At 37.7% G+C, this 27,699-nt stretch overlaps 4 protein-coding genes across 4 annotated transcripts in view; 2 read left to right on the top strand and 2 right to left on the bottom strand.

The window, feature by feature from the left end:
* mrps27 (mitochondrial ribosomal protein S27) overlaps positions 1-3,933 on the bottom strand; it is a 16,409-nt gene extending 12,476 nt beyond the window's left edge. The window contains exons 1-5 of the mRNA XM_015377097.1: positions 3,846-3,933; positions 3,602-3,679; positions 2,863-2,933; positions 2,715-2,773; positions 2,114-2,228 (exon numbers count right to left, since the gene is read on the bottom strand). Of these exons, the coding sequence (XP_015232583.1) occupies positions 2,114-2,228; positions 2,715-2,773; positions 2,863-2,933; positions 3,602-3,679; positions 3,846-3,933 (411 nt within the window). The remainder of the gene's footprint in view (positions 1-2,113; positions 2,229-2,714; positions 2,774-2,862; positions 2,934-3,601; positions 3,680-3,845) is intronic.
* Positions 3,934-8,570: 4,637 nt separating this feature from the next.
* znf366 (zinc finger protein 366) lies at positions 8,571-17,703 on the bottom strand. The gene is made up of 7 exons (XM_015377113.1): positions 17,607-17,703; positions 13,809-14,837; positions 13,560-13,727; positions 13,290-13,440; positions 11,795-11,986; positions 9,719-9,893; positions 8,571-9,641 (listed from the first exon to the last, which is right to left on the bottom strand). The coding sequence occupies exons 2-7, from the start codon at positions 14,828-14,830 to the stop codon at positions 9,070-9,072; spliced, it is 2,280 nt and encodes a 759-aa protein (XP_015232599.1). The 5' UTR covers positions 14,831-14,837; positions 17,607-17,703; the 3' UTR covers positions 8,571-9,069.
* A 2,164-nt stretch (positions 17,704-19,867) lies between these two features.
* LOC107086288 (isotocin-neurophysin IT 1-like) lies at positions 19,868-22,904 on the top strand. The gene is made up of 3 exons (XM_015377124.1): positions 19,868-20,147; positions 20,509-20,713; positions 22,547-22,904. Exons 1-3 carry the CDS (start codon positions 20,028-20,030, stop codon positions 22,687-22,689), a joined length of 468 nt encoding a protein of 155 aa, XP_015232610.1. The 5' UTR covers positions 19,868-20,027; the 3' UTR covers positions 22,690-22,904.
* A 2,313-nt stretch (positions 22,905-25,217) lies between these two features.
* Positions 25,218-25,891, top strand: LOC107086289 (fatty acid-binding protein, liver-type-like). Its single transcript, XM_015377125.1, has 4 exons — positions 25,218-25,307; positions 25,381-25,553; positions 25,629-25,721; positions 25,799-25,891. Exons 1-4 carry the CDS (start codon positions 25,241-25,243, stop codon positions 25,847-25,849), a joined length of 384 nt encoding a protein of 127 aa, XP_015232611.1. The 5' UTR covers positions 25,218-25,240; the 3' UTR covers positions 25,850-25,891.
* The last annotated feature ends 1,808 nt before the right edge of the window (positions 25,892-27,699 follow it).

Below are 27,699 nucleotides of genomic sequence, written 5' to 3'. Positions count from 1 at the left end.
AAAAAAAAAAAAAAAAAAAAAAAAAAAAAAAAAAATCCAATCCAATAAATCCCTCAAGTAAGAGTGAAAAGATAATTGGGAAATAGGTTACTCACACACTGAGTAAATATACAAAACAAAGGTATCTACAAAATACTACATTCAGGAATGAAACAATAGTTTGAGTAGGAAGAAAAAACATATTCATTGCAATTAAAATCTCATCATTATTGATAGTATGTTACTGATGTAGGTGAGAATTTGGTACCGGTAAGTTACTTCCTGTAATATGAGTAAACTATTTGCTGTATTTCCACTTGACTTCCAAATAACAGAGCAGGATCAGCAAATAAAAAATAATAAATGGATTACGCCCTGCGATGGACTGGCGACCTGTCCAGGGTGTACCCCGCCTCTCGCCCATTGACTGCTGGAGATTGGCACCAGCACCTCTTGCGACCCCACTCAGGACAAACGTGCTAGAAAATGGATGGATGGATGGATGGATGGATGGAGTATAAAACAAAGTTCTACTTAAGAGATAATGCATTTTTGTTTAAAACAAGGCCGTTCTTCATTGAGTGAAGTTTCTCATTATGAGTAGGGTAGCCAGAGGTTTTAGTCTGCTAAAAGTAAAAAGTATGAAGCAGAAAAACCACGCCTTAAAGTACGATCTTCTCAAAAAGTTACTCAAGTAAAAACAAGTGAGTAAGGGTAAATAGTTACCATCCAACGGCATAAGAAATGCAACCAGCCGCAACCAAAACTTATCCCGAAACGTCACATCCTCCATACTCGTCCCACTCCATAGCATCATTCATCAGTGCACAATACGAGGTAATAAACGCTTCATTTAATATGACATAATTAAAACGCACCATCAGTAGGCCTATCCAGCAGACGTGCAGTTTCTGCCCAGGTTTATTATCTACTGCCAAAATCTGCATCTCTTCCTTCAAGTCTGCGAGGAAAAGTTGCTCTTGAAGTTGTGAGATGCGCTCTTGGGAGTTTTTGCGAAAGAATTTTATGAAACTTGTAAGTCTTTCAGCATAAAATAAAAAAGTTTAAAGTTTGCATCCAAAAATCTAATTTGACGTTCTTATTCTTTTAGGACATATAAGAGTTATGATCAAATTTGAAGTAACTGGTCAGTTTTAGTAACCGGATCTATTCCACATTCCTTATTCCTTTTTAAAACCATTGCCTTTGCGGATCTTGACCTGGCCGGATTCCAACAGATTGGAGCAGAAAATAGATTTGCTCTGTATTTTGGCAGTAAAGGATGGAGAACACGTACATGGACCGTGACGTTTGGATGAGTCTGAGTGAATGTGGAATCTGGGCATTAGAGAGATAGCATCATAAGTGATTTCTAGATGACCATTTAGGATATGGCAGACCATGGATAATACAGCAAATACTTTATCATCTTTTTTTATATCTTCCTATAGAACGAATATTATTATACTCCATATTATCCAGAGTTAGTATCTATATAAATATTTTCCAGTGACTTGATAGCTATATAAAAATGTTTGGCAGAGAATTTTACAAATTGTAAATAATGAAATGAATTTACTGTATAGTACGAACATTTTTTAATGTTGTATTCATCATAATGATAAATATCCTATGATTTACTAATCTTAAATAAATCATGTTACTTTAACCAATTTGACCATAGAAAATAGTGAATCTGATTGAAATGATTATTAAAGAAGTTTAAGTGCTCCTCTTTTCAACATTTTAGGAGCAGAATCTGCCAAACAGTTCTCTCCTTTTCTGACAGACACCCCACTTAAAACACTTTTAGTCTCTCTAAATTTCCTCCTATCTGCTCCCAACCTTTTTTGCACTTCAGGGGTTCTCTTAAAGCCCAAGGTGCTTTGTGAATAATAACCTTTATCTTACCAAGTTAAAATTATTTGTGAAAATGGGGCTAGATCTGCTGCATAAAGCTCACTCACCCCATTGAGGCCCATTACAAAGACACATCTCATTCATAATGGACGGCAAATGTTTAACATGACAGAAGTTATACTACTAAAACGTGCGCTAAAACACATATTGGTTTAGTCTGACCAGGTTAGCTCTGATTATAAAACTGTCCAGGGAATCATTCATCATCCTGTACCTTGTTTTTGAGGGTGTGCAGGGCCTTATCTCTAGCCCCATATTTCAGACACTGTCTGATCCAGGTGTGTATGGTCCAGTCCCGTAAGTACCAACAGTTTGGACTGTGACGAAACCTTGGATTATAAAAAAAAAACAACAAAGACAGATAGAGAAAGCAGTCAGATTCAGCAATAGGTCGTCTAACATGACACCTTTATCCTGAAAACTTTCCCAGATGAATAAAATGTAACAATCCAGGGCAGAAGCAAAGCCACTAGAAATGCTTTACAAACAACCCAAAATAGAATAGCAGTTTTATTTTCATAACTATAACAAAAATAAACGTCCTCTGAATGAGAATCTGTTTTGGAAACGTGCTAAACTGAGAAATCACATAAATAGGAGCAAATTCCACAGGAAGGAATAAACAGGAAAGGTCTGGAGATGCCCTGAACAAAGAGGACCATGTGACTGAATATAAGCCAAAACAGGCAAACCAAACAGACAATTCAATCCAAGGAAAACACTGGAGTGGGTACCGTAAAAAGAAAGAAAAACAAGGAAGCAGCAAATATTCTGCAGACGTGATGATATTAAAGAAGGAAAACGGTTGCACATACTTGTACAGGTAGTACTCTGCTTGATCAACTTCCTCTCTACACGATATGTTGTCGACAAACTGAAACAGAGAACAGATACGGCTGCTGGGCATCAGGTATTGCCCTATAAAAAATAAATAAAATATGATCATAAAGAGATATAGTTTACCCGTGAGATGGTCAGAGAGCTAACTGGGAGATTTCGGTCATAGGTTCTATCCATCAGATTGGCCAGCAAAGCTGTTAAGAAGCAAGTATGGAAAATACCATAATTTGATAAAAGTTATAAAAACTTTCGACAACAGTTTACCATCAAAGCACACCTGTCAAAAACAGTCCCAATGTGTATTTTAAAATGATGTAAAAGCAACAAACAAAACTGTTTTTTTTTTTAATACAAGCCACAACAGGGTAAGGGAAATAAATATTCAAGCCTATATTAGGAAATCAAAAAAAAAAAAAAAATTATAATATTAGGATATCAATACACCACTGGGCTACAGTGCCACCTGGTGTTTATTGAGTGTCATTACAGTAGCAACAAACGTAAAAATAAATTAGAGGACATCCTTGCACAAAGAGTTTTATTAATAATTTGCCAACCCCTACAGGTGTCTTAGGGTTATATCAGAGTGTATTTATGTTTAAGAGAAGAACATTTTTATCCATCAAAACAGTTTTACAAGTAAAAGGTTTGTCTTTATAAATATTCAACTTCAAAAAACTTCCCAGATATAACCAAAAATGAATTAAGCCCACAAAACTGGGCAAATAAAGTTAATAGAAGAAGAAAGAAGTTTAGATCACAAGCTTTTACGGATGTCAGACGACACTGAAAAGCATTGATTATTCTTCCAGGTTGTAAACAGGACTGGCCTTCAAAATCCGTAAACATGAATGGGTCTTACCAAGGTTCTGGGGGTCCTTCTCTCTTTCCTCCCAGATCTTGGGGTCTGTATAAGCTGCCGACAGCAAGCATCGTTTTGCTATCAAAACACACCGATCAAATGTTAGCTAACAAACAAGTGACATTCTTCCTCAGCTTAAATTTGCCAACCTTGTCTCTAAAGGGTAAATCTAACGTAATAAACCCAAGTATAAAGTTACAAGATAAAAATAATCTAGCTGCATTAGACAACAAACTACGTTTACCAGTGAAAGACGGAGAAAAACGTTTAACTTTGACTGCAGCAGTTAGACACTGCTTCCACATGGAGGCCGCCATCTTGGACCGTACCATTTCTACTTCACTGAGAGGGACATATTATATTTTAAACATGGGCTACACAAAAATAATTGCTGGTCTCTCTGAAATACAAGGGTACTATATTTAAAAAAAAACATTCACATTCTAGCGGCTAGCTAAATGATGTGGTAAAACATTTTGTTATTGTAAATCTTTACAAATAATCAATTTATAACCATAAAGTAACACAAAGCAAGAGGTTTAACGGACACAGACAGACATAAAAATTACAAATTCTACCACATAAAATACAACAAAATAGGTTCATACCAAAAATTTGAATTTTTTATAATGATATTTTTATTATATCCTCTTAGTATATTCCTCTTATGTCCTTGTAGTGTTGCATTCTAAGGATGACTGCTGTATACATTGATGGATGAACGAACGGATGGATGGATGGATGGATGGATGGATGGATGGATGGATGGATGAAATCCATAAAAAGTGTAAAGGCATTTGCAGTGGAATCTGATATGCCACTTGTTTGATTGGCCTTTATTCCTTATCGGGCTTAATTTTTGTACAAGATGTTTTTCACCAATGTACTATTCATACCATTTCGTGTCTTTTTGTGGTGTAAAGCACCAACACTGCTTAATTTCGGTTAGGATGAGTATTAAAAACCTGTAGACTTAAAAAGAGTATAGAAACTTGTCAGCAGAGAGCGCTCTTTCACTAAGGAACAGATTAGCAGGCTGTCCAGAAGTTGATTTTTTGACATGCAACGCTGTATTCAAAATACAGCAAGTCCTAGTATTAGTAAAATCTCATTAGGAATCTAACTACAAAAAATTCTCTAAATGGCTAAAAGTGCTTAAAACCAGGCAAAAAGTAAGCAGTGTTTTTTCATCATGCAATGTAAAGCATAAAATCAACATTCACGTGGTCTGGCCCTATCTGTGTTGCTGACCTATAGCCTCTCTTTTATTGAGCCAATGTTTTCATCTCCATAAATACCCCAACAGGAAAGCTCTTAACTATTATAACAGTAAACCCACTGGCTGTGGGTCAAAGGAGGTGACAGGGTGAAACTGTGGTGGGGTGGTTTTGATAAACAAAACAGATGGAAGACATTTTAGCATCATTTTGATTTCTCACCGAAAAGGGAAACAGGAAGCTTGTAACTGAATATTCTTAGGCTTACTGAAAGCTGAGCCATGCTTTTTTGGAGATGTGCTATGACAAAAACCTGTAGTCCATCTAAAAAATGGAAGGGTTTCTTTCCTTTATTCCAGTGAAAACCTGCTTTAAGACTGTTTGTTCCTTTTCTCCAAAAAGCTCCCTATGTAGATCTGTGTTCCAGTAAAGTGAATAATTCAGAAGTATTTCTTTTCAATACCTCTCTCTGCTTCCTTTTTTTACACCACATCGCTGGTGATGAATTGCACGGCTGCACGTAAGTGATGAAAAAGCAACGTGACTTTTAAAGTGCATTGTGCGACACGTGTCAGTACACAATGGCACCCGATAAACTGCAGTAGCTGGCATGCTGGTGTGTAGTTTTATTTTTTCTGTCCATGAAGCTGCAGCTTGGCACAGCTTCAATCATCCACAGAGTCCCTGGCCTCCTAAATAACACCTGTAGTTCAGTTGGACTAGCTATCACTGGAAATACAGAATAGAATAAATGTGGCACAAAAATAAAACACCTGGCAGCGCTTCAAAATTGTTTTAACAATTTTACTTTACTTTTGGTGTTGCAGAATAATATCAAGCAGAAGATAATCATGTAAAATGATGAGATCAGGGCTACAAAATGAAAGGCTGGCCCAAGCCTTCATGAGACCTTAAGCAACAATTTATTTTATGGCAATATTCATTGCTGCAATCAACAGTTTGATAATCAGATCATTTGCACACTCACTATAAACACATTGCTCCCCTAGCAGTGTTATAAGCAGTATTCTGACATTTTGGTTGTAAAGCAAGACGATTCAAGCTACTGCTGCTTGCTTCACACACTGATTTATTCACTGGATAGCTGAAAAAACTTGCTGCCATTTTATGTGTGTATATGGTCGGATCTTCTTGCTGCAAGGCGACTATGCCATATGTGTGTGTGTGTATATTTTACTTAACTATAACAATATATTTTCATACATAGCTGTATTTGTGTATATAAGGTGGTCATTACAATCTCTTTGAACATAAATCTGCTTGGATACAATAGGATAGTTTCCTTTTTCGTGTGTGTGTGTGTATATATATATATATATATATATATATATATGAATCAAAAGTGANATCCATCCATCCATCCATCCATCCATCCATCCATCCATCCATCCATCCATCCATCCATCCATATCAAGGGAGTACCAACATGGTGGCTTGTGGCTTCACAGCAATGCCTGTAACCAATTGGCTCTCTAGTGAATAAATTGAGATCAGCTATATATACTATTTTTTGTAAAAAAAAAAAAAAAAAATTGCTATAGCAAAAAACTGAACTTTCATCCAGTGCCTCAAATGGTGTCCCACTCCTACAAAATTACAGAACAGTATGTCATTAAAATTAAAAAGAGCTATGTCACAGGCCATATTTGAAAAAGGTCATGAATTAATGAATCAAAAAGAGCTTGGCAACAGGAGCTTAAAAGCAAAAAAAGATAAAAGGGTAGATAAAATTGTCAAACATGTAAATGCACATCACTTTGAATTCAATTCAATTTCAATTCAGTTCTTATCTTATTTATTTTGCATGATTCACAGCATATGTCATCAGGTACTGTACATTACAGAGACAATTCAGTCAGAATATTAAAAGTGTTTATGTAAGGAAAACCCTCCATCTGGATGTGGTGATAGTCGAAATTTGATTGAATAAATAAAAAAACATGAAAAAACACAAATCAGAGGCAATGAAGACAAGATAAATGATCCCTTGTTCAGCCTTCATAAGAAGGGAAGGAGAAATATCAAGTGCAAATTGTGAATCACATTATGAATTGCTCCGTGTGGTAGAACCGATTCACATCGTATTAACACCAACCACGGGAGAGGTCTATATATTTCAGCAGCTATCATTACTTGAGTTATCCCATTGTGTCCCAATAAAAGCAGACATAGAGGAGCGAATATTCATTATATGGGTTCATCGGATCATTTTGAGGCTATGCAAATATGGATTTATTGTTATAGCACTGTTAGGATGAGTCCCAGTTCCTTATTTGACTCCCTCGTTGCATTTTATTCATATTACTATTTTCCCCCATTTAAACCCTGTTTAAGTCTGTTTAATGTTTCTCAATGCATTTCCTCAAGATTGCAATATCTCATATTATTATTTGCTGTTATTTTTATGAATATCATACAAAACAAAAGCCTCGAAGCAGCTTTTAAGTTTCTGCAGTAACACTCCATTTTGCTGCCAGATTTACTTTCTCATAGGAAAAACATCTACCTGTAGGATGTTTCTGCATCATCTTTGACTTTTAATTCTCTCTCAAGTTTCAGTTCATGAAAAAGACTCCACATTGACTGCATCCCTTTGTGAAACTCTACCTTTCATCAAACCTCCAAGCTGAAACTAGTTGAACAGACAATGAGAGTCTTTTGAGAGGAGCCAACTGTTGACGGCAGACCTCCACCGTTTGTGGGTTTGTTTTCTCGAAACGAGGGGCTGGGATTGAAACGTGTAGGTAAGGAAAGGAAAGAGGAGGAGGATGTGAGAACTTCCTCAAACTGTTTGCAGTTTCGCCCTCTGGGACTCGGTGGTCGTAGCTGGGCAAAAATGGAGAAGCTGCTGTTCTGCATTTCATCCGAAAAGAAATTACTGCATTTACCTGAACTGGCACGATAGCATGGGATGGAAACCAGTAATCCACACTGCTACGTGAAACACAAACCCAACTGCATTCATTACTTTCTAATATAGATAGGCATGTGTGAGCTATTCTGCATAGTCAAGAGTTATTAAAAAAAAACACGTTCAGGCATGAACATTTAGTAAAGAAGTAATTTTATTTTCATTTGATTCTTCAGCAGTAAGGAGAAACACTCCTCTGAATCACACAGACATGTAATGTTTGTGTCTGGGACACCTACTGTGTCCATCACCTCTGTTTGATCAAAACCTAAAAGACAGAAGGGGATAGGTGTTTTCTCTTCCTCTTCCTCTGCTTTGAAAGAGAAGCACAGGGAGACATGCAAGCTTTTTGAAACTTGCAGAACTGATCTCATGCTTGAAGCATTTGTTGGTCAGGCAGGAGGAAAATCTAATTCTGGTGTTATGAGCTGTACAATTAGTCAAAAAATATGTTTAGAAAATAATCTACAGTTTGTCTTTATTCAGCAGAAGCATATCATTGCTACAATCATACTACGGTAAGATGAAAGCACATCAAAATAAAAAATGTAATGAAATCACACATTTTCAAAAATTAAAGAATTAAATCACAGCTTGTTACACAAAAACAGTTATTGGAACCCGATTATTTAACTTTATATTTATCTCCCACAACAAAGTACACAGAAACTTGCCTATTTACAATACAGTCACAAGTATAGCAAAGTTATAAATGTGAGAACAATGCAAACTTATTTGTAAAAAAAACTAGTACATTAAATAAACTTTTCATTGCTTGCAGTTTACAAACTGACTCTAACTTAGAATATATTCTTTTGATAACAATTCACAGCTTTAAGTATCCACGTGTGTTCTCTGATCTATATATCAACATCTTTTCCTTATTCCACATTAAACCAAAATATCCATGTTCCCTTTCAGTTGTAAAACTGAGAATCTAACAAAACATTATCTTTTACCAGTCTATTTAAAAGAAAAAATCTGACGGCTAGACATTGCCATTGTTGTGCTTGCAGATAATTTTCGAACACATAACCATGCACCTTCAGGCATCTTGAAATCGTTCCTCTTCGAGATGTCTTGATTATTTTTAATTCATTGCACAAAGAATTGACCAGTTAAAACACACCAACAGGAGTAGATCCATTTAGCTAAAATGTTATTTTATGATGAAGTGTATTACAAATCTGGAATAATTATTAGAATTATTGAAATCCTGTCTGACTTTTAGTAGGGAAGGTTTAATCTGATTTGATGAAGACCAGTGTACTTTTATTCTTTCTTTCCTCACTTTCTAATTTCATGAGCTCTATCATCTTTCAGTTCTTCTCCGCTACATCCATGGCCTCATGACTACCTTCCAGGGTTCTTTTGCTTTGCTCACACTCATCTTCTGAAATCGTGTCATAGTCACAGGACTCTATGCGGACTCTTTCAGAGGTGTACACCTGCTCTACCTCTGCATCAGATTCATTAGATGACTCTGATTGTAAGAGGCGATGAGTAGTATCAAATTGCTCTTGTGCTTTTTTTTCTCCTTCATAAGACTCCTCCTCTGAACTTTCCTGATACTTCTTTAGTTTGGGAGTCTTGCCAGTTCGAAGTTTATCAGTCTGAGCATTCTGTTCCTTTTTCAGGTCAGAAATGTAATGATCCCCGTCTGATGGCTCTTGCTGGTCCATTCCTGGACTATACTGGCTCCTCCTGTACAAACTCTCCTCATCCTCCTCTTGACAGGAGCTTCCTGGGATGCTCTCACCATCAGACTGCGAGAGACGGAGGCTGGGCAAACCTGGAGGTTTCTGGGAGAGGTCAAACGGTTCCTCTTGGTTGAAGTGGGAGATGAGACCCATCGGTGTGGCTAGGCAGAGACGTCCTCTTTGACGAAACACTAAAATTAAGGAAATGTTACAACATTTGGGAGAATATAATGGAAATTTGAAATCAATGCAATATTTATCTCCTTACATCTTTCATCCAGTCCTCTGTCCATGACTCCATGTTTAACCTTCATGTGTCTGGTGAGGTTCCCCTTTAAAGTGAACTTGCTTGGGCAGTAGAGGCATTTGAAGGGCTTGCTGTCTGAGTGAAGATGCATGTGACCCATGAGGTTGTGCATTCTGTTAAATTCTTTCCCACAAAGCTGAAAGAGAGGAAATGTAACTCAATGTTTTTGAATATTTAGCAAAATGCTAATGATGCTTTGAACTATTCAAGAATTTGAATCTAGCATACAGATTTCTGGTACAGATGTGTAAACATTTGTTAAACTGGATATGTGCAAAGGAGACTTACTTATAAAATTGGTTCTATTTTCTACCTATTCTGCTGTGCAAATGCCAACTCCTATGCTAAAAGGAATAAAAAGTGAACCTTTGGTTACAGCTGTTATTCTAATGGTTGTCTCCCTATATGGTGCTATTGTTAACACTTATGGTTTATCAGGGTTATCATGGCTTAACATGGTCTCACTTTTAAAGTCAACCTTTATTATCAACAGTGATGGTGTCCACAAATGTAGATAAAATTGTGGATTTTTAATGTGCTTTCCTTTTTATTTGAATAATTAAAACTACTTAGTGAACATAAGAAAATGGGCCAATGAATCCACCGTCAGTCTTGTTAGGTTTGCAACTTCCATTCAGTCAGTCTGTCAATGTCAATTTGGACAGAAAAACTTTTTTTTTTATATCCTGGTGAAAGACTAGAATTACATTTCTATCACTTTAAAAATTCATCCAAAATATTTATCTGCAGCCGCATAAAAAAAAAAGTTCATTAAAATTTCATTACAAAAAGAAAACAATTATGCACTAGAAAGAATTATATCACTAATGGAATAAAATACTAATTTAATAGTAATTAATAATGTTAAATTTTGTCTCTGACATGTCCTTTTCCTTTCTCTTTAGATCACAGAGCAGCAAAGCAACACGTAATCATGAATGAATGTGCAGACAATAGGACACACACCCTTTCTTCCTCCCTCTATCCTTGTTTTTCTATTTTCCTCTCTGTCTTCACCCTTCCTCTCTGACACTCACACAAACATTCTTGTCTTGCTACATGATTCTCAGTCATTTTGAATGCCATCTATGCCATACCCCTCACAATAAGCCTAAACCTAACCTTAGCCTAAACTCAATTCACAGCTTGAAACCAAACCTATTTATTATCAAAATAGAAAGTGAGGACCAGCAAAATCTCCTCATTTAGTAAAAAATGCAAATTTGCATGCACCTATTTTAAGATACAACTGACACATTTTTTTTGCAGTGAAATCTAAAATATGGTCCTTACTCTGATGCCAAAACAGGAGCACACGAACAGAAAAGTTCAGAAAGAATTAGAGGCAGAAAGAGAAGGGAAGCAACCCTGAGACACGACCAGGAGGAGAACAGGGAAGGGCAACTCCTGCGCTGTCCTTCCTCTGCATTCTTTTTTATTAGGGTGGTCCTTTCCTTCAGGAGGAGAGAGGGACTGTAAACTGTCCAAGAGGACCGTGAGAAAACAGGAAGCTCCCTCGAGCAGCAGAGAAAGCGAGATGAAATCTATTTGCGGGCCCCGTTCTCTGGGGAGGCTGGGGGGGCCATTGTTAGAAAGGCGGTTTGCACCGCTATATCCTTCCTATGGACGAGGAGGCTCCCATTCCCATGAGCCTCTCTGCTATCTGGTCATCGTTTCAATCCTTATATCACTAAGGTCAAATCAGACCTTTAAGAAAATTTGGAAAACACTCTCACAGGACCTCCCACTTTAAAGAGAATACCTCATATCGTTAGGTATTTTCAGTACTTTTGCTTCACAGTTAAAGTGAAAGGCTGCATGTAAAAAAATGGAAATGTACTTTTTTTTTTTTTCAAATTTTATGAATAAACTAAAGTATGTTTCTTCTTTCTGCATTAAGTTTATCAAAATTCGACAATTCTGATCATTTCTTGATTTTCTTCTGTTTTTTTTTTTTTTTATAAACAAAAGAGAAACAACAAATGATTACAAAAACGCAACCAAATAGTCCCATTTTAGAAGCAACATTTAACCAACCTTGCATTTATAGGGCTTGATGTCTGAGTGGACGATCATGTGAGCCTTGAGCGTCTGCTTTTGAACGAAGCTCTTGAAACACATGTGGCACTGGTAGGCCCGTATGTTGGTGTGAATGAGGACGTGGCGCTTCATGTTGGCCAACAGCGTGAACTCACGCCCACAGATGCGACACTTGTGCTCTTTCACTCCCTGTAGACAAATATCATAAGTGTGGAAAGATAAAGCTGTAGTTTAAGTTCAGTTTTAAAATTAGCAGACTTCTAAATAAAAAGCTAGATTGAAATGTTAACTAGTGTTGCATCGATACCAGTATCAGGCGGGGCCCCAATCCAGCACTAAAATGGTGGTATCGGCATCGCCGTGTACCACAAAATAGGGCACCAATACCATTTTGAGAGCCAAACGTTTATTCAGCTATAGGTAGTTATTAGTTATAGTTATAGGTAGTTCAACTGTAGGTAATAAAAAGTTCTACTGGATTCGCTTTGTATTTATCTTTTTCCTGCGTCACAAAGGTAGGCAGCAGATTGACCAAGCCATGATGGCAATTATTTTACATCCAAGTAGTATGCAATTCTTCATATATACACACACGCACGCATACATTTTAAACAGATGGTATCGCTATGGTATCGGCCGATACTACATAGCCAGGTGTCGGGTATCGGTATCAGGGGTAAAAAATGGCATTGCCGCAATTACACAAGGTGGCTCTTGCTTTAAGGGTTTTTTTTTTTTGCAGAATTTATTTAACCACAAAAGTATAAATGGTAAATAGACAACAAAACTAGCTTTAAATGCTCAAACTATTTAAGTGCTTTATAATGACACAGAATGCTAAAAAAAAAATAACAATTTCATCCAAAGTAGTCTATGCAGTGGGCGGCTACTAAATCATTTTACTTTATAAGTTAGGGTGCTGATGGTAAACAAGCTTAAAAATAACTTAAAATGTATTTACGTGAGTTTAGTTAAATAAAAAAATCTTTCAACCTTCCTTTGTGTCTTCAACAGTATGAAACATCTGATGAACAAGATTGACTTGGTAGAATTTTAAGTATTGATCTTTTGTTAGAAGAAATTGCAACCAACTTTCTATCTCTTAAATCTCTTATCTTATCCATCGTTGGGTGCTTTATTAAGTTCTTTGCAGGCATTTATCCTTTAGTACCATAAATTATGTGTTATTATTTTTGAGATTTTTTAAAAATCCCATTAATCATTATAGCTCAAAGTAGGGTTATCGCAGATCCTTCCTCCCAGCAGCTGTTAGAAGGCAGGGGGACAAGGTCTGAAATGTCCAGACAGAGCTGAATAAGGGCTCTCACGGGGAAGGATAACATCTCAGCAAAGTACTTTGACTTTCCTGAATCCTGCCTGAGGTTATTTTACGTAATTTATGGAATTGCTGAAGAATAAAATCTGTATTTTTATGTCTAACTTTGTAAATTATAGTGGCACCTGTTTTCTCCTTCCTTCCTTTTAAACCTACTTTGTGAGTGAGTGTGTGCTGTTTGAGGTGGTGCGACTGGATGAACTCCATCCCACATTCACTGCAGATGTACGGTCTGATGTCCTTGTGTTTCATCATGTGGTTCTGAAGCTGACTTGGATACTGGAAAGTCTTCTGGCACTCCGCGCACCTTTAGAAACCCAAAGATAAATATATTTTTATTTTTCCAAAGGCAGAGGGCAAAGAGGTGCATTTATTTACCGATAAAATATTGTTTTCAAAGCACAGATGGAATAATTTTGTGCTAACCTGTACAAGGTCGGACCACGATGGACTGTAAGGTGCCGCTTGAGCTGGGCCAGGGTGGGGAAGTCCAGACCACACTCGACACACACGTTTTCCTGCCCTTTCTCGTGCTTCAGCTCATGGGCGCGAAGCTCGCTGGGATAAGCGAAGCCTCTGCCGCACACACTACAGCTAAGGAAGTGAAAGAGGGATGTTAAAATGACAGAAGAATTACAATTAAGAGCTGAAGATTACCTGTGGAAAGAAGGCTACCTATATGGTTTCACATCACTGTGCTGCATCATGTGTCTCTTCAGGTGGCTAGTTTGGGTGAATGCCTTGTGGCACACCTTGCACTTGTGGGGCCTCATGCCCTGGTGTGTGAGCAGGTGCGTGTGCAGATGACTCAGCTGCTTGAAAAGCTTTCCGCAGAGGTGACACCCATGCGGCTTGATCCCATTGTGGCCCAGGATGTGCGTGACCAGGTTGTACTTGGAGGTGTAGGATTTTTCACACATGCGGCATTTCCATCTCTTCTGGTCCCCACCGACGTCTACATAGTAGCTGTCATCCACATGGATGTTGAGACCAACCTTCTCGGAGTTGGATGTCTCACTTCGGGGAGCTTCATCACGGGGGGTCTTGCTGGGGCGGGGGTCCTCTCTGGAGTAGAAGGCAGTGGGTGGGATGTGCATGAGAGGCCCAGGCATGAAGACGGGGTATGGAAATGGACTGTGTGCCAGAGGTGCGAAGTAAGAGGGGTGGAGAAGGAGAGGGGAAGTAGGCCAAAGGGAGGAAGGACTGGGAGGCTCCTGCTTCACCTGCACCGGTAAACTCAAACCTGCTGATCTGTTGTGGAGCTGCAGCCTGCTAAGCTCAATCATCCCAGGGACTGGTCTGGAAGCTGTGGAGGAAATGGAGCTAGGTGGAAAGGCAAAGGGGACATGAGGGATGTTCAACTTCCTCTTACTACTGCTCTCTTCTGCCTCTTCTTGTTCAGTCTCCTGTGATTCGCCCCCATGGGTGCCTGTTTTGAGTAGAAGTCTCTTCTGTTTTTGGGATTCTTCTTTTGGAGCATAACCCATCCCGTGCATAGGGAAGAATGCAGGCCGCGTGAAAGCACTGTAGGGGTCTATGGTGGGCGACATGCCGGGGTAACGGGGAGAGGAGAATCTTGGGGGTTTGATGTAAAGTGGGGCCGGGCCCAAGTAGAAACCCTGCTGAGGTGTTTGTCGCAGCTTATCTCCTTGAGATGGGCTTCCACCTGGTGAGAAGTTCACCATGTCTTTCTCCATCTTTTTTCTACAGAAAATGGGATAAGTAGCTGTTAGATAGTGTTGCAGTTCTCTTTTTGCAAATCATAGAGAAGACCAACAAATCTGCAGTCTGCGTTTTACTAGTGCCTAAAAGCAATAGAAGTATATCGATTTAGCTGTAAAATGAAAACGTAAGTCATTTACAGTAGGTCAATTAGGCTTATATGTCCATATCACACCATGTTAGCCAATCTGACAGAACAAACTTCTTTTTACAGCTTCTTGAAACTATTGATTTATGTAAATCATAAATTATATACCGGTATTATAATTTTATGTTAAGGGTCAAAATAAAGTGGTACATAATCCAAAGGTGGAAGGAAAACAATATATAATAAGGACATTTTGGTTTGGAAGTAAAAATCTGATTATTGTGAAGGTTTTTTTTTTCACATCCAAGCTGACATGCTTTATAGAACTACCAATGACTGACATTATACAGGTTTTGTACATGTACATCTATGCATTTTTTTGTTGAGAGGATTTGCTTATTGTCTGTTCTTAGCAAAATGGTGAAGCTTGATCAAACTGGTACAGCTTTTTAAGAGCATGTATGAATTTTCAATCAATTTCAAGTCTTTTCAAAGATTTTTAAATGGTTTCCGACTATGTTGCTCTAACAATAATATGATCTAATTTAAACCATTCCTAGATCTTTTAGGTCATTGTCCTGCTGGGAACTTTGATTTGATAACAAGAATTGAAATGTATTGATCTCATATTGGAGATATTTACCTCTGCATTTAACCCATCTCCTTGGGGAGCAGTGGGCTGCCATCATGTTGCACTTGGGGAGCAGTGTGAGGTTAAGAGTCTTGCTAAAGGACCCAGACTGGACCCAGACCCAAGCTGCATTGAACCTGTTACTTGCAACCTTCTCAGAGTCCCCTTTAGTTTCCCATACAATGACACTGCCAGCAATGTGTTTCACTGTGGGGCTACTCAGCTCTGGATGTTCAATTTCTAGGCCAAAATAGTTAACCACTTTTATCAATTGACTGGAACACCTTCTTTTTCATTTTTGGGACATTCGTAACACATCTTCTCACTCCGGTAAAGGCCATATTTGTGGGATTCATCGACAGTTTATGACATTTTCAAATGTTACGATAATGATTTCTAACCCACATCTGTTTTTAAATTCTCTGTCGTTGTATCCTTGATGTGTCTGCTGTGTTCCTTGGTCTTCTGCATGCCAAAAAGGCATTAGCGTTCTCTAACAAACCTTTATGAAATACATTCCTAATAAAGGACATTGAAATCTGTGGTTGTAATGCGAAAAAATGTGAAAAGGTTGAAATTGGGTCAATAGTTTTGCAAATGTTTTGAATGATATTCAAACCAAAAAGTGTAAAATGCAAAAACATCAAAAAATCCCTCAATGATGCAGAGACAGTTTTGCAGAATTGGTACCAAAAAAGAGCAACTAATAGTTTTAAAATATAACACAGTAGATGAAGAACACTTATAGAGTGGATCCGCTTTCGATCACTGCTTATTTTTACCTCCACGCTCACAACCAGACACATCATTAAGAGGAACAGTTTATAAAAGATCATCCTATGACCCTGCTTCTGGTTTCAGTTGAAGATGTGGAGCAGTTCCTTTGAAGCATTTATCTGAAATAAACATTTAAGTGGGTACAGAGAGGAGTTGACACCCACGTTTCAGTGTTCAACCTGAAACCTTTCACTTCTTTCTTTCTCACAGATGCTCTCCTGGTCTGAAATCGGGAAGCTTTCCGAGAAATGTTCACCTCCACCTACTGCAGCCTTTTCGCTTCTCCCTCTCTTTTCACTCTGCTCAAAGCTTGTTTTTCTTTTGCACTTATAGAAGAACTGTCTAAACTTCTTACCCCAAAACATATCAAAATTGGCTTTCTGACTAAAATAACTATTAATAAACTCTACAGTGATGTAGGTGGCATCTTCAACGCTATCTCTTAGTGTCATTTTGTAGATGTTGGATGAAAACAGTGATTAGAGTTAAAGGGGAACTGTCTCACTTCTGCATGGCATTCAAAACAGTTCCAAACAATACCGTTCATAACATCATCCTGCTATTCCTGGTAATTAGTTTGCTGTTTATTAGTTAGAATCTGTAGTCTTAGCATAAGTTTAAAGATAAAATAGCTGCTTCTGACTGACAGAGAGGCAAAACAGATTACCACTTAATCTTTTATTCTGTGTCTTTCCGGAAAATATCAAATGATTGGAAATACCGACTTTTACCTTTAATCAATTCTTGAAAAAATATAAAAGATGAACAATTTCTACTTTATAATAGATGCTCAAATATCTCAGCATCACTGCTTAAGCACAGCATCCAGATTTGCAACTTTGCAAGATTGCATTGATAGCTTTTGAAATAATTTTGAAGGGCATCATGACATTGTGAGTATCCACTAAAGTGGAGAATAAAAAAGTTGTATTTCAAAGATACGCAAAATATTAATGTGCTAAAGGTAGTATTCCAAATGCAAGGTGCATAATAACAAGTGATTTTTTATTTTTTTTCCCCAGTTTTTAAATTGCTATAAAGTAAATTAAAGTTTTCTGTCTCAGAGGCTGGGTTCCCTCTGCTGTGCTGTCCTTTTCACCCCTCCTGCTGGAGTAGCTCTAAGCAGAGACCCCAGCCCGTTTGCCAATCTCTGCATCCCAAACAAACCATTAAAAGTGTAGCCCCTCCTCGTGTGCCAGTGTGTGCCATGCGAGTGTCCCCTGTCAGGATGCAGGGAAGCCTGTGTGCAACTTACCAGCTGAAGGACTTGTTTTTTTTTCTCTATGATGCTTTGGGCTGAAGTGCTGTTGCTGCTCTTGTTGCTGTTGTACCTGAGCCCGAGTGCTCTTCCTCTTACTCGCTCCACAGCTCTCCTGACAATGAGCCGCCCGTCCACGGATAGCATTTGAAGTGACTTAAGAAAGAGAACAGGAACAATCACTTTGTTCTCATTTTTCAGATGAGTACCTTCGGAGAGAAGGAAGGAAGGGAGGGGAGAGGAAGTCAACAAGCCTAGTGCCTTCCTGCAGAAAAATAAGGAAACACTAGATAGACATCTGCATTTCTCTATGAAATAGGGATTTGCACAGGTTTTCGGAGGAACTTTAGGAGGAAAGTTGATGTTACGCTGGTAAACAACGCCGTCTGAATTGTTAAGCATTGTGAGGCAACATGCAATAATGTCAACACTTTCCTTCAAATATTCTGATTTTTATGAGAGACTAACCCTAAGCAGCAAATTATTGTAAGGTAGAAGAGAATTGATCACTGTTTTCACTTTATTTGTCATGCAAAAATTAACAATATGCATTCAGGTCAATATTTTAAAGAAACACTGTCACTGTGATTATAGATGCATTCTTCTTTCCCAGGTAGCCAAAGCTCATGCTTATCAAAATGTTTTGATCTAGACCAAAATGCAATCCTGGACGGCTACTTTTCTGCAGCTTTTATAATTTTATTATTCTTTATATCTAAATCAACTGGCTAAATCCTCTCATTTGTATGCCATTCAGTCTAGTAATCTAAAAGCTCCAGGATAGTACTTTGGCATCCCTGCTCTAAATTATCCCACCCATGGCTGGATTGTTCTGTTATAAGGTGAATCTCCCCCCAGTTTCAGGTCTATTGCAGTATAAAACATGTTGATTTCCAAATTTATCAAAGATTTTACTATATCCAGATTCCTATCAATATCTCAGTGTCTGCTTAAGAAAAGCATGCCCACAGCATATTGGTACCACTACCATGTTTTATCAGGGGATATACGAGTACAAAATGCTGAAAAGTGTTGGTTTTCTAAGTGTTTACCTGCAAACAGTTGAATTTGGTCTCATATGACCAGAGTCCTTTCATCCTAAAGAGTCCTATGTCCAACATATAGTAGAAAACTTCAAACAGAATCCCTATTGGCTGTTTTTATAACCACTGATTCATAAACGCCATATTCATCAGTCGGTATTGTGTCATATGGGGTCTACTTCTAAAGGCCGTTGTTTTCAATTATTTAATTTAAGGGAGTGAATTAACCAAAGTACAAACATAGAGCTGAAGGATTATTACCGTAATACTTTAGCATGTAGCTGTAAGTTGTTAAAGCTAAATAATATGAAATCCATGAGCTTTGTTCAGCAAAGACCGGATTTTAAATGCTTTGTTTGATGTGTTCTGGTACCTGATTGGACTACATTGGCCTTTTTCCCCCCTCAGCAAAGAAGAAGGGTTTTTCCTTTATTTTGTCCAACCTTTTGCAAAAGTGATCATTGAAGCAATCATTATAAATAACATACAGTCACCAAGAGGCAAAAAAAAAACAAAAATAATAGTTGCTCCATTAATTTGTTTCTGCTAAGAAAATAACTTCTGACAAAAAGAGTCGGCTGAAATGAAGTGACTTCAGCGCAAAGGTGGAATAATGGAGCTCATATCATTGTTGAAATGTTGCCGATTTCTGTGGGATGCAGCTGGCCATTAAATGTGTTAATTAGCTCATAATAGAAAATTAACCTCAGATCCTGGACAATGTGTGCATCAATTCCTCTGAAGAATTAAGGACTTAAAGGAAAGTTAACATTTTTTAAGATTTGTCGTCATCAGAACAGTGATGCTCCAAAGCAAACATGATCACTGAACCAACAGGGCATCTCAGAAGTCTGAGTTTTAAGCCCAGGGGCCTTCTGATCGCCTACAAGTCTACTTTCTTATGTCAGGAGCTTAGTAAATTACCCTGAATCTGAACCACCTTCTAATGAAGTATATCACAGTTCTCCAGCTCACGTGGTCACTAATAATTTAAATAATTTAATCCGAGCACATTAATCTTGACCTCTCCGATGGTTATTGTGATCTCTAACATGCACGGTCACACTCCTCCAGACCTTCTGTAATGAACTACAGCAAAGACACGTAAAACCGGGCAGAGTGACGACCTGTCTGACCCTTTCTTCCTCTCATCTTTGCATCCAAAGCATATTCATTAAAGATTTTTAAATGGCTTTTGGCTTTCAGGGTCACTTTCAAAAGTTACTGTGGAGTATATATAAGACCTGTGAACCCAAAAGCAAAGACAAAGACCACAGCAGTCACATCTGAGCAACTGAAAGCAGAACTTGAAGCAACAAGTGAGTGTAGCAGACTCCATTTTCTGCGTTTAAACAGCCTTTATTTTTTATCAGAAATGTCTGGATCTGCCATGTTCGTGGGCCTGTTTTTCCTCCTGTCTGTTTGTTCGGCGTGTTATATTTCCAACTGCCCAATCGGTGGAAAGAGGTCAATCATGGATGCACCCCTTCGCAAGGTTGGTTGCTTTTATCCACCTTTGATTTTAATTTTGATTAAGTCAAACCTTCAGAAAGGTTTTTGAGTGACCTTTTTGAAAAATTAAGAATGCCTTGGCCATCAAAACTGACTAACAAAAACATGTAAATAACAAAACATCAAATGCAAATCAGAAAAGATCATAATTTGTATCCATATAAAAGTTCAGGAAAGAGTTGAGTTTAAATTTGAAACAGGAGATTAACATTATTCAGATCATGAAGACCCTTTTTAACTAGAGCTTGAATAAGTGATCAAATTTAGAAATTAACTGCATCCAACTCAATTAAGTAATAACAAGATATCAAAATAAAATATATAATTTCTTTCTTTCTCTATAGTGCATGTCCTGTGGCCCTGGGGACCGAGGCCGCTGCTTCGGCCCCAGCATCTGCTGCGGGGAGGGTCTCGGCTGCCTGATGGGTTCACCTGAGTCGGCTCACTGCATAGAGGAGAACTATCTGCTCACTCCCTGTCAGGCAGGAGGTCGACCCTGTGGTTCAGAGGGAGGACGCTGCGCTGCTTCTGGACTCTGCTGTGATGCAGGTCAGAATATTACAAAACAGGGTCACAGATAAGAAGATATGAAGGAACCCTTTTCAGGCATGAACTATGATAGAAATACTCAGGGTTTTATTTATTATTATCATTTTTTTTTTATCACACATTTTTAAGTTCATTTATTAAAGATGCATTTTCATCCATCTATCCATCCATGCACCTAACATAGTAAGATGTGTGCAAACAGAGACAATCAGCATAAACAACCATTCTCATGTCTGGACAAAAAAATTCTAAAACATATTGAGATTGAGAACAGAATTAAACAAGTATAATTATCTGACATATTTGACCCTTTTCTAATGTGTTTAAGGTAAAAACAATATTAAAAACAATCTCCATTGTTTCAGGATGTGCATCTGTGAATCCATAGTTTCAGGGTCTCCACATCTATAATACTTTTTTAAGGGAGAAATTTGACATGTAGTTTTGCTGCTGTATACCTACTTTAGACTTTAGACAGGTTTTATTTGTCATTTTGTTTACACAAGTGTAAAACAAAAAGAAATTTCGTTTGGAAACAGCTCACTGGACAATTTAAGCTTTAAAAAGTGCAGCCTTGAACAATACGGTAGTAAAAATGACTGTAAATTTACAGTTCTAACATTTTTTTTTTAAATTTTTAAACTTGTGATGTCCTATACCTTTACAAGTAAACTAATCTAAAATATGTAGCTTTCATTATATAGAAAAACTGTCTAATAGTATTGGTTAAAACTCACTTATGCACCATGTTCACATTGTGTGCAATAATTTAAACGACCAAAAAAAAAAAAGACAAACTTACATTATCCCTAAATGATTCAGATATGTTAAGTTTTTTTGTTTTGTTTTTACCTGCAAGTACCTCAGTTTAGAAAAGGACGAGAAAAATAAAAAAAAAACAGGTGCCCTGCATTTACATCTGATTGTCCCTGGTGTGGTTTTCAGTAAAATTGTCTCTTAACTTGCACTGGTTGGCCAGTAGGTGGCAGTGTATGAAGAAGAAAAACGTCTCAATTAAATTTGCTACAAGCAAATTCTGCCTTTTGACATTCAGATCCTTTTGTTACTCTTTCAAATTTTGGATTTGATTTAGTGACAAAATAGGACACCTCTCAGTTTAGGTTCTCATTTGTTTTTTAATTCTTTACACAATTTATTAACATTCATGGGTGAAAAAGTGTCAGCTCACTTTTTATTATTCTGAAGATGAACTGTGAGGAGGAAACAGAGTGAAACTTCTAATATAAGGAAGAAAACCATTTTTTACGTGGTCACTGAAGAATTCACTTTGAATATTAATCTATAGTGTCCATGATGGTGTTAAAATGAACCCAATGATGCACATAAGTAGCTGTATGTTCTTGAACAGAATACAAGCATACTTCCTTTCTTCAATTTTGAGTTTGTTTCACTTCTCATATGAAAGATTTTTTTTTTATATAGTTTTGGTAGACGGATGTTTAGTTTATATAAAATGGCCCACTACTGCTACTAATGCATAAGTTGGTTTAGGTTACAGCTTTTCAGTTTAAATAAGGATTTTGCCTGTTGCTTTTTCAAGCTATATTCTAATGCATTTAGTAGGGGGAAAAAAATCTGTTTAAAGAGACAGTTGATGTTCCAGTGTATAAAACTAATTAATTTAGAAGTTATAAACCAGCTTATGCTTTCTCTTTCAAATATCAACTGATTGCATTAAGCTGGAAAGCTTCCTGTTTAATTTTATGTTTGTTTGGTTGTTTTTTCTCAAATTTGCAGGAGATTCTAGGAAAAGGTGCTTTTTCAGTGAAAGACTTCTGCATTAACTGCTGCATTTTTGCTCTTCTTCCACAGAGAGCTGCACTGCAGATCAGATGTGCCTCCCTGAGGATGACGGAGATGACCAAACCAGCCAGTATGAAGGTGGTGACCCCGGAGACATCATCCTCAGGCTCCTGCATCTGGCCAGCCACTCTTCTCACCGATCGCACCAATGAGCACCTCTGTCCTTGAAGGTTTCTCCGCAAGGACAAAAACAATGGGACTTGTAGTTCCTGCTGAATAGTTGTGTTGAATAGTCCATGTTTGTCGCCATTGTTTTCTCTTTCTCTTGGAGTGCTTCGGTAGAGTGCCTTTGTCAATATATTTTAGTATGAAAACAGGGATAAATATGGACAGATCATCCTGATTCCTGCATGCTGAAATAAAGTTTAAGGAAAGTATAAAATGCCTCTGTGTCTTGTTTGCTGTGCATAACCTGAAGAAAGGAGTCAGCATTAGCCTTATCGGGTTCAGTGGTTGATTAAATTCTACTTTCAGAACTGCCCTTATCTTTCAGATCCTCACATGAGGCCTAGTGCAAATATCACCGCTGCAACTTTTAGGGTGATTATCTCATCACCTTTGAACCAGTTCTTCTCTTTGCTTAAAGTTTGACCTGTGCTCCATTTAAGAGTTAATGACAAAGAAACATGTTCAATTTAGAACCACAATAAAAGTAAAGTTCTGAAACACAGATTGCAGAATAGTGAGGTTGTACTGTGCGAAATGGCAGGTTATATTAGTCTGCTCCAAGAAAAACCTCTTTCATCATCAATAATCTTATCTTGAAAAGTGACTTCATCTGAACCATGTACCTTTGAAATCAAGTATGGAGCATAGGTTACACTTGAGTTGTGTGTCTGGTGCTTGTAGGAATATCTAAAGACACAAAAAATAAATTTGTTTTAGAACCAGATGTTGGAAGATGCATCTGGAAAATTGGAAGTAAAAACATTTTTATTTCTGTTTCATTGATTATGGCTCGACGCCAATAAAGACACAAAAGTTTACTTTTTCTGGGATCCAAGAAGGATCTGAATACTGAAATGTCAGCCTATCGAAACCTATGTCTTTGTACTGTACCGTACATGCAGTCGGTTCTTGATTAGTGCTTCATTTTAAAGGAAATTAATTACCTAAATGTAACATAGAACAAAAGTAATCAGCAATAGGTATGGTTGGGATGTAATGGAAGCACAGACCTCCTGCTGGCTTTCATTGTCTCATCATGTTAATCTTCATATTTTGCTGGCCAATCAGATACAATGTTACCATGGTTGTTAAAGTAGTTATTGCTAATTTTGGCAGTGTCAGAGGGTTTAAAGGTCCTGCTGAAAAAATTAAAGTGGTGTCCCTGAGGAGTTTACCATATAAGTAAAAGTAGAAGAGCAATGAAACTTCCAAGTAGATGGTTGTACCGACTTTGGACTTGATAAAGCACAAAGGGCCGACACAGCAGATGACATAATCTGCCCAAAGCATCATGAGGTGCTTTCCATTTGAAACACAAAACTTTTTCCATATTCTAATAGTACCACAAAACAACCATTAATATTAAAATGCAATTAAAACCACACAAGAATAAATGTGTTCAAATAACATTAAATAGCATTAAACAGACTTCTTTGTTCTTTCAGTCTTTTTTGTTATGATGTGGAAAAAGTCTCTCTATTGCTGCTTAGTGAAATACATTGATTTCAATTAATGGGAAACCCCTCATCTTGGTGAAACACCTTTTTATATATATAAAAAAAAACTTTTTTCAAGCTTCATTACAGGTATTTCAAGGTATTCATAACAATTTATGCAGATTTGATGGTTAAATGAAATGCGGCCAATAACTGCAGAACCGTAACCCTGGGCATAAAGGGATCGGATTCTGTTCTTCGTCCTCCATACTTTGACCTGGATTTTCCTAAATCAAATGCAACATCTGCATTCATGTGCCAAACAGTCCATTCAATTTTTTTGCCTTAGCCCACCTAAATGCTAAGGATCCAGGGGTGGCTAAACTTGAGTCCATGTCCAGAATGGCTTTGCTCCAACCTCTAAATTAAGTTTTCCTAATGCAATCCTTTTAAGGTTTCTGTAATTCTTCTTAATGGTGCAAAATTTTCTTTTCCAGATATTAATTTCTACTTAGCTACAATTTATTAGTATTTCCGCCAGAGTACCCTCAGTACCCTGCAAGGCAGCATTTAATGTTGACCTGCTTACCCTCCATGTAGAGGGACTCAGTGACTTTCTTTGACAAACATTTTATTTTCAGCTTTTCAAATAGAATTCCTTTAAAACTTTGTGAGTTTTCATTAACTCTGAATAAAACTCTCTAACTAAACAAAATGAAACAACACATTAAACATTCCCCTCTATGTAATGCAGCTATGAGTATCAACACATTCAGTCCTGTTAGAAGTTCTTGATTAATTACAGCATCAATTAAAGTGTGTTAATTGTGATCTTCAGTCACATTTATTTGCTCAAAAGATTGTCTCGCATTTATTGTTTTCTATTGCTTACTAGGTTTAATTTAAGTTTTGCAAAATTCTTTCAGTCTGTGTATGTCTCCTCAGGCTCTTATCTGCTGTGTTCGATGTGAGCACAGCTCCGAGCTGGTCTGACTCTGCCTAATTGGAGTCACCTGGGGTAAATCATTGATCTGCGTCTCTTTGAGAGCATACAAAAGGCAGGGCTCCTCATTCCTATCCACCTTTTCTGTCAGTCACCATGTCTTTTAATGGAAAATACCAGCTGGAGTCACAGGAGAACTTTGAGCCTTTCATGAAGGCTCTTGGTGAGTTGGTTCTTTAAGGAAAACAAATTCTATGCAAACGAGATATATGGTCTCAGTCCGTTATGCATTTCAGGTCTTCCTGATGAGCTCATCCAGAAAGGTAAAGACCTGAAAAGCATCTCTGAAATTGAGGAAAATGGGGACAATTTCAAGGTGACTGTCACCACGGGGTCAAAAGTCATTACCAATTCCTTCACCATCGGAAAGGAGACAGAGCTGCAAAACATAACTGGAGAGAAGATGAAAGTAAGTGGATATTGCACTGAAATGAAAACTCCCTTTCCTGAAAACTCATTCTAGTTATTCCTCTCTATCTTAAAGGGAGTAGTGAATCGGGAGGGCGGTAAGCTGAAGGTTTCTCTTAAAGGAATTGAGTCTGTAACGGAAATGGTGGATGCCAACACGATCGTAAATGTAAGCTTCTAGAAATGTTTGTATCTTTCAATCAATTTCATTGGGCAACATTCTGAAGTTTAGCCTTTTCTTTGCAGACGATGACTGTTGGTGACATTGTTTACAAGAGAATAAGCAAACGCATGTAAATGTTTACACTTGGAATAATAAAAAAAACTTGAAAGCTGCAAGTTTCTTGGTCTCTTTTCTGAAGACATTGGGATGAGGGGTTTTTTTTTTGTTTTTTTTGTCTAGACTTTAGACCACAGGTGTCAAAGTCATTCCAGAAAGGGCCATGTGGCTGCTGGTTTTCTTTCCACCCAAGCAGTAGCACACCAGACTCCATTCATCTCATCAAGGTGAGTCTAGTCTTAACCTGATGACTTGATGGGATGCATGGAGTCTGGTGTGCTACTGCTTGGGTGGAAAGCAAACCAGCAGCCACACGGCCCTTTCTGGAACGACTTTGAAACCCCTTCTTTAGACAAAGTCTAGAAAGCATTGCTCTTACAAATGACCTTTTAAAAACTTGCCTTTGGAAACGCAGCATGTTTCCAATGTCTACAAGCTTGAAGACAAACTCTAACCATGCATCTAGACTGCACTAGGTTGTGCCATTGTTGTGCACAGACTCAAATTGAAAGAACGTGCACATGCAGTGCTTTCACTATAAAGAGCACTTTAGCCCGCTATAGTGACAGAGCCCTGGCAGATTTGGATTTAAACTCTGTTCATCAAGGCTTGGGGTGATGGCAGCCATTCAGTCTTGGCTTTACCTTTGAAGAAGGTAATACTGTTAAGAATAATAAAGGCTAGCTGGCAATTACCCATTTGAACCAGTTCTCTTGGCTTAAAGTTTGACCTGTGCTCTGTTTGAGTTAATGACAAATTTGTTCAGTTTAGAACAACAAAAGTAAAGTTCTGAAACGCATTGCAGAATAGTGAGGTTGTACTGAGCGAAATGGCAGGTTATATTAGTCTGCTCCAAGATAACACACTTTCATCATCAATCTTGAAAAGTGACTTCATCTGAACCATGTACCTTTGAAATCAAGTATGGAGCATAGGTTACACTTGATTTGTGTGTCTGGTGCTTGTAGCAATATCTGAAGACACAAAAATAAATTTGTTTTAGAACCAGATGTTGGATGCATCTGGAAAATTGGAAGTAAACATTTTTATTTGTTTATGGCTTGATGCCAATAAAGACTCAAAAGTTAACTTTTTCTGGGAACCAAGAAGGATCTGAATACTGAAATGTCAGCCTATCGAAACCTATGCCTAACCCCCAGATTCCACATACTGTCAGCGCTCTGCTCCGCCCCCGCTGACGTACGTCGTGCGGAGTACTTGTCTTTCATGTAAATCAATGATAGCTGTTCCACATCACCGCTACTCCTCCGCACGTCGCCGTCCACGTACGTCTTTTCTGTCCGTCAACGACAAAATATGGAGACGAGCTATTTTTTGCTCCGGCCAGGTCAAGACCTGCAATTGCAATCACACCAAACAGGAAAAAGAACATCTATGTTCTGGTTCGTCAAATTAAAATATAGTGGCAACAGATCGGTAACTAGAAATTATAGCATAATTCTTATATATTCCAAAAAAACTAACACCATTTATTTAAATGATTGGATGCAAATTTGTTATTCACCCACCAGGAAGCAGATTCTCATCTCCATGAAAATATTTATTTTATACCGAGGGACTTAAACTTTAATCAAATCCATTCAAAAGAAACTTTTTATTGCAGGAATTGATGAAGATATGCTGAGTTTGGGAGTAGAGAACAAAGTTAATTAAAAAAAAAGCAGTTTTGAATTATCCTAGTTATCCCCGTTACAAAAATCTACATAAAAAAAATATATATATATTTGGGCAGAAACTGAACATATGCTGGATGATGGTGGGATTTTTTTAATATGACATAGTAAATTAAGCGCTCACAGGGTTCATACAGAAATGAGTGACTCTAATTTAATGCTATTAGAAATTA

The sequence above is a fragment of the Cyprinodon variegatus genome, unplaced genomic scaffold (assembly GCF_000732505.1).
Source record: "Cyprinodon variegatus isolate N-32 unplaced genomic scaffold, C_variegatus-1.0 Scaffold147, whole genome shotgun sequence".
Taxonomy (NCBI): Eukaryota; Metazoa; Chordata; class Actinopteri; order Cyprinodontiformes; family Cyprinodontidae; genus Cyprinodon; species Cyprinodon variegatus.
The sequence above is the reverse complement of the archived record's forward strand: the minus strand, read 5'-3'. Positions and strand labels throughout refer to the sequence as shown.